The following is a 7379-nucleotide window of genomic DNA, read 5'->3' as shown; positions in this document are numbered from 1 at the left end:
GGTGCAGCGGTCACATAAATTCTGCCGAGCTTTTGAATGGTTGTATACGACAAGACGATAATTCTTCCATCGTGCAAATTATGGTCATTTTCGTCAGTTAAGGCTCGTTAGCATTCGGCCTGCTTTAAATCAGACACAGAGATGCAGTGCGGTAATATTGCATTTATTTGAATTAATTAGACTAATTATATCATTTATTTGAATTAGCGCGTGCGAGAGAGAGAGAGAGAAAGAGAGATGAAAGTTGCGTGTGTGAATCTGCATCTGCTCGTCTCTCTCTACAAACATTGAGGCTTAGTTCCTTCAAAAACAGCGATTTTACCCCCTCATTGCAGAGAAATATAATGTTGCGAGTCAGTAGCCTGTCGAAGCTATTTTACTAATAAAAGTTACCGTGCTGTGTTGTCGTGTGCAATAATGTGTGTGCGTGCGTCTATGAAAGCAGCGTAGCCTGCATATAGTTTTAGTTTAGCTATAAACCCGAACCCGACCCGAAACCCGAAAGTAGCGGACCTCTATGTTGAAGGTGCATACCACCACCTACTGCACGACACCGGCATGACAGTTGATTAAAAAAAGGATCGGGCTTAGGATAGCTGAACAATTATAAAAAATGCTTGATCGGCCCGGATCCCAATCCTTGAGATTGTCTCAGGACATCCCTACTTCATAATCTAAATCTGATGTCACCTAGGCCATGTGAGCGGGAATGGTAGTCACTTTTCACAGTCCAGTTTTGATATGTTTTTATTTAGACATCAAATTGATTTATTGCCATCGAGTCGCTCGCACACGTGCTGCAGATGTTTTCTCTCTTTCTCTGATAGGATCAAGTGTAGTCTTTGTTGGTGGTGCTTTCTGTCTGTCTGAGTGTTTCTCTCTTTCTGTTCACCTGTTTTCTGCCTCTCATTGGCTTTGCTTACAGGAAGAAGAGGTGGAAGAGTTTAGGGTAAGTGTGCTGCCCTGCATGTCCTGATTGTGTCATGACCATTAACCTGGACACACCAACTCCTGCGACTCTTCCTTCCTCTCTCTCATCCTCTAAACCATTGATCTTCACGTAATGTTCATGCTCGTCGGTTTCGGGTTATTTGTGTATTTTTTGCATTAATGGAACTGAACACGTTGCATGGCCGCATTACGCTGCTGTAGTCATTGTTCGCTTAGAGTGGCAAGTATATGAGGTTTAATGTTTCATATTCACAAATAAACGGAAGGACTTTTACAAATAGAGTTCTACAAATACACTACTGGTCAAAAGTTTGGAATAATTAAGATTTTTAATGTTTTTGAAAAAAATCTCTTTTGCACACCAAGGCTATTTTTGCTCATTTATTTGATCAAAAGATACAGTAAAAACGGTAATATTGTAAAATATTATTTAAATTTTAAATAACTGTTTTCTATGTGAATATATTGTAAAATGTAATTTATTCCTGTGATCAAAGCTGTATTTTCAGCATCATTACTGCAGTCTTCAGTGTCACATGATCCTTCAGAAATCAGTATAATATGCTGCTTTGTGGCTCAAGAAACATGTCTTATTATTATCAATGTTGAAAAAACTTAATATTTTTTGTGGAAACCGTGATGCATTTTATTTTTTAGGATTCTTTGATGAATAAGAAGTTCAAAAGAACAGAATTTATTTGAAACAGAAATAAATGTCTTTTTTTATAAAATCATTTTTAATCAATTTAATGTGTCCTTGCTGAATAAATGTATTTTTATTATTTTTGATCTTACTGACCCCAAACTTTTTACCGGTAGTGTGCATGCAAGAAACTCATAACCATACATTAAAAACAATATTCACAGAAATGACTTTTAATTTTTTTCTTTGCAAGACCAGAAAAAAAATTGTATATCATCAGGTTTAATTTATTTGTGAAACCATTGTCTGTCGACTGTCCTCCCATTTATTAGTGAGCATCAGCCCATAGGAATGAAGCATCTGGCGTATTTGTCTCACTCCTCATCCTCTCTGTTTCCTCAGGTCTCTGAGTCAGGGCAGCACCAACTCAAACCTGCTGGACGTTCAGGGCAGTCACAAGAAGCGCGTGCGGCGCAGCTCTCTGCTCAACGCCAAGAAGCTGTACGAGGACGCCCAGATGGCCCGTAAGGTGAAGCAGTACCTGGCACACCTGGAGGTGGAGATGGACGAGGAGAAGTTCCAGATCATGTCGCTGCAGTGTGAAGCGGCCTACAGCACATGTGCGTACCGTATATGACCATATTCTACATCCCTAATCCGACCCAATACCTAAACTAACAACTACCTTACTAATTATTAATAAGCAGCAAATTAGGAGTTTATTGAGGGAAAACCGTAGTTAATGGTTTGTTAATAGCGAGATTTGGACCTTAAAATGTGACCACAAAATTAAAGTCAGGCCTTTCTGTTTTTGCTTTAAATTTTGAAATTATACAATTGATTTTAAATCAGAAACTGCTCATGTTGCATGTTTGCAGCATCTTTGTTTGGATCGTGAGAAATGCAGTGGTTGTCTTTCATTTTAAATGGAAAGCGCACAGGCAAAGCCTTAGTTTGTTTACATGAAGAGATTTACTTATTTGATTTGGGATTTGTTTTAAAATTTCAATTTAGTGTTGTTATTTGACACATGTGACCCTGGAGCACAAAACCAGTCTTACGTCGCTTGGGTCTATTTTTAGCAATAAGCCAAAAAAACATTGTATGGGTCAAAATGATTGATTTTTCGATAGATCATGTTCCATTAAGATATTTTGTACATTTCCTATTGTAAATATATTAAAACCTAATTTTTGATTAGTAATATGCATTGCTAAGAACTTCATTTGGACAACTTTAAAGATGATTTTCTCAGTATTTAGATTTTTTTGCACCCTCATAATTCCAGATTTTCAAATAGTTGTATCTCGGCTTAATATTGTCCGATCCTAACAAACCATACATCAATGGAAAGCTTATTTATTCAGCTTTTAGGTGATGTATAAATCTCAATTTCAACAAATTGACCCTTATGACTGTTTTTTTGGTCTAGGCTCACATATTTCAATTTCACAAAGAAATGTGCAGCCCAGATGGCCCGTAAGGTGAAGCAGTACCTGGCACACCTGGAGGTGGAGATGGACGAGGAGAAGTTCCAGATCATGTCGCTGCAGTGTGAAGCGGCCTACAGCACATGTGCGTACCGTATATGACCATATTCTACATCCCTAATCCGACCCAATACCTAAACTAACAACTACCTTACTAATTATTAATAAGCAGCAAATTAGGAGTTTATTGAGGGAAAACCGTAGTTAATGGTTTGTTAATAGCGAGATTTGGACCTTAAAATGTGACCACAAAATTAAAGTCAGGCCTTTCTGTTTTTGCTTTAAATTTTGAAATTATACAATTGATTTTAAATCAGAAACTGCTCATGTTGCATGTTTGCAGCATCTTTGTTTGGATCGTGAGAAATGCAGTGGTTGTCTTTCATTTTAAATGGAAAGCGCACAGGCAAAGCCTTAGTTTGTTTACATGAAGAGATTTACTTATTTGATTTGGGATTTGTTTTAAAATTTCAATTTAGTGTTGTTATTTGACACATGTGACCCTGGAGCACAAAACCAGTCTTACGTCGCTTGGGTCTATTTTTAGCAATAAGCCAAAAAAACATTGTATGGGTCAAAATGATTGATTTTTCGATAGATCATGTTCCATTAAGATATTTTGTACATTTCCTATTGTAAATATATTAAAACCTAATTTTTGATTAGTAATATGCATTGCTAAGAACTTCATTTGGACAACTTTAAAGATGATTTTCTCAGTATTTAGATTTTTTTGCACCCTCAGATTCCAGATTTTCAAATAGTTGTATCTCGGCTTAATATTGTCCGATCCTAACAAACCATACATCAATGGAAAGCTTATTTATTCAGCTTTTAGGTGATGTATAAATCTCAATTTCAACAAATTGACCCTTATGACTGTTTTTTTGGTCTAGGCTCACATATTTCAATTTCACAAAGAAATGTGCAGCATTTTGTCTGAGAAATAATAAAAGGACACCTTTTCATTTATAATGAATCTCATTTTGTTCAAATATCGTGAGAAAATCGTGTCAGTATCTTATCTGAGTTGAGTGAATCGTTACATCCCTACATTCAGCTGATTAGTAGCACCTTGTTCTGCTGTAGTTTTGTTCATGCTCATGATGATAATGCTTCATGTAAAGTGGTTTGGGTTCTTTTCGTTGATCTCAAGTAGGGCTGAGTGAGAAGAAATGTGTGGACCACCAGAGATTTTACTATAGCCTCTGACAAAAAGAATAATGTCCCCCAGTGAAACTCAGCTGACGGTGTTGTGTGTGTTTTCCTGCAGTGTCTAAGAACCTGAGCGAGCGGCGCTCCACTAAATCAGACATGTCCCCGGTGTCCATGCGCTCCAGTGTGTCTTCAGCCAAGCCTCAGAACCGTGTCTCTCAGGTGCTGCAGGTGCCTCCCGTCAGCCTTTACCCTCTGCGCAAGAAGAGCATCGCCAAAGACCTGTCCGCTTCCTTCAGTACGTGACCCATCACAACCCATTTCACAATACTGTGTTCATCATCATCATCATCTAGATTTTTTCAGTCCTCATACACAATTCCATAATAATTATGCATAATTTCACATAATAACCAAAAAAGTTTTTTTATTTAATTTTAATTTTATGTACCATTTTCATAATAAGCATCACTTCCACTACTAAATTTCAACTATACAAAGATACAAAATCAAATCTTATTAAATTTCTTAAGACCTTTATACTATACAGAATTGAAAATGTAATGAATGAATACAACTTTCAAGTATTTTATGTGCAAATGATTTATTTTTAGTTATATATTTGTTTATAACCTTATTTTTTTACTTTTTTATATAATATATAATATACACATATTGAATTCCTTGGCATTGTTATTCCTTAATTTCACTCCTTTGACAGATATTTATCTATTCTTCACCGTAAACTTGGGACTTGAGACTCTCTCTCATTTCAAACAGTCTCTGAATACATTTGGGAAGTAAACTGTTTTTTGCTTTATACATTATCTGAGCAATTTTGAAAAATCAACCAGATCATCACATTTTTTTAATTATTTTCTTGCTCAGTATTCTTATCAAGTATACCCGATAAGAAAAATTACTTGTTAGGTCTTGTTTTCTGAAAAATGTATCAAAATTAAATGTTTATACTTGAAACAAGAAGAAAAAAAATCTGTCTATGGGTAAAGAATATAAACTTTATACAAAGAGAAACTGAACGTTGATTTAGCTTGTTTCAAGCTTAAACATATTGATCTTTTTTCAGAAAAAAATATCTCAGGTTAATGTATCTTGATTTAAGAATGTTTCGATATTTGTAACGGAAAACAAGACAAAAATACAGAGTAAGAAAATCACGTTTCGCAGTGTGGAAACGCTCACAGGTGGGTTGTTTAATTTCATTAGCGATAATACCTTCTCACCATCAGTTCCTGTTCTGTCTTCACTATTGCTCTGAAGAAAGGTAGCAAAAATCAAACCAAATGAATGTGATGACACAAATAGCCACAGCAGCATTTTACAGTGTGAACATCATGACGTTTCTAGAGAAGTTCATTCTGCTAGCAGCTCATGCTCATCAGTGATAATGGCTCTCTCTGCTGTCCGTGTCTGCTGTGCTCTTCAGGTCCCAACTCACCTCAGATGCTGAAGAAAGCAGCTGGCGCGGCCGATGACATGAGCATCAAGAGACCCGACGACACAGCCACCGTCTCGTCCCTGCACTCCAGTCCTACCGTCTCCCCACAGGGATCTCCTCGCAAAGGTACGACCCCGACAAACCTCCAGTCAGCCTTCTAACCTCATCTGTAGATCAGTAAACACATGCATTTCCCCGTCCTGATCTTCAGCTGTATTCAGCTCACGAGTGGCTCTCAAGTTCTTGTCATTTATTTAATCTAAGCGGAAGCAGTTGTTATATTTGATACATAGATTTCGAAGGCCTCTAAATTATCAACATGATCAAAACTTGATGAAGTGATTAATAGTTCATCATAAAAGTATAATTGTACAAACGTCAGCTCATACTTCACTTGTCTTTTTGCTGTGACATCTTTACTTATTTTTATGAAGTGAACATAAGAATAACTTTGATATTCTTAGTAATATTTCAAGTTGAACACTTACTGGACTGAAGCAGCTTTGCTTTACTTGATTATCCAGCCATCATTTTTTAGAAAAATTAGTGAGTCTCAAATATAATCATCAGGCTTTTGAGGAACGTTTATTTTTTAGTCTCTCAATCATCATTGGATTGCATTGCTTTATATGTTTTGGTCATCAAACTAAGCATTAAATGTCATCTTACTAAGACATGTTATTGGAGATATAGAGTGACAGCTGATATTTATATCATTTTATGTAAGTATCTGCTATACTGTTATAAAGATCTCATTGATTTACATTACAAGCATCAGAATTTCATCACTTTTTTCCATATAAATATCAGCATTTGCACCAAATTGTATATTTTTGCTCAGTTTGTGTCACTATATCATACTATATGAGCCATAAAGGCCTGATGTATCAACTATGACAGAACAAAAATAAACTGTTCAATAAACTGTTCCAGTTTTCAGGCTATTATTTCACATGACAGGCTTTACAGTGTTAATTGTGTCTTTCGTGATATTCATGCTTCAGTGTTTATGAAATATTCCCATCATTCCCTCACAGTGGGCGGAGCTCCCAGACAGAACTGCGGTCAGCTGAACCTGTCGGGTTCGTCCTCGTCTCTGGCCAGCGAGGTCGGCGTCAGGACGGCCGGAGGACGCACGTATGGCATAGGTGGGGCTTTCCTTCAGAGACAGATCCTGAGGATGACCTGTCAGAGCGGCAGACAGGAAGAGAGCAGACAGGGACAGGAAGAGACACGCAAGCGCTTCAGGTCCCCCTTCAGACTATGGAGAGACAGGAGCAAGTCCAGGGACAGAGCTGGGACAGTGAGACAGGATGAGCTGCAGGCAGACAGTCTTAAGACAGACAGACACAGGAGGAGGACAACTGTGTGACTGATTATTATGTGCTGTTCATATTCCTCCGCATCAGTGTAGTTCAGCCAAAAATGAAGCTCCTGTCGTCATTTATTCAGATTCATCTGTGCATTTGAATAATGAAGTTGCATGTAGGGCTGGGCGATATAGCAAAAAAAATTATCAACGATTCCGAGGTAGCGTATCCCACAACACCTCAGAGAGTCTCGAGCTAAAGCAGCTTGATCCGAATCGTTTCTGCTGGATTCATGCTGTAATACAAGTTTGAGCATTTTCAGGTTTTTTAAGAAAAAGGCTTAAAAAGTCTTAATTCACCCTTCCACAAAT

The 7379-nt window shown here is 37.3% G+C and overlaps 1 protein-coding gene across 1 annotated transcript in view; it reads left to right on the top strand.

Moving 5' to 3' along the window:
* Positions 1–7070, top strand: part of LOC107566248 (rap guanine nucleotide exchange factor 6-like) — a 62741-nt gene extending 55671 nt beyond the window's left edge. Inside the window, exons 17-21 of the mRNA XM_016251638.1 lie at positions 926–949; positions 1997–2214; positions 4358–4537; positions 5687–5824; positions 6736–7070. Of these exons, the coding sequence (XP_016107124.1) occupies positions 926–949; positions 1997–2214; positions 4358–4537; positions 5687–5824; positions 6736–7070 (895 nt within the window). The remainder of the gene's footprint in view (positions 1–925; positions 950–1996; positions 2215–4357; positions 4538–5686; positions 5825–6735) is intronic.
* The last annotated feature ends 309 nt before the right edge of the window (positions 7071–7379 follow it).

This window comes from Sinocyclocheilus grahami, unplaced genomic scaffold (genome assembly GCF_001515645.1).
Source record: "Sinocyclocheilus grahami isolate Dianchi unplaced genomic scaffold, SAMN03320097.WGS_v1.1 scaffold1063.1, whole genome shotgun sequence".
NCBI classification, from domain to species: Eukaryota; Metazoa; Chordata; class Actinopteri; order Cypriniformes; family Cyprinidae; genus Sinocyclocheilus; species Sinocyclocheilus grahami.
The sequence above is the reverse complement of the archived record's forward strand: the minus strand, read 5'-3'. Positions and strand labels throughout refer to the sequence as shown.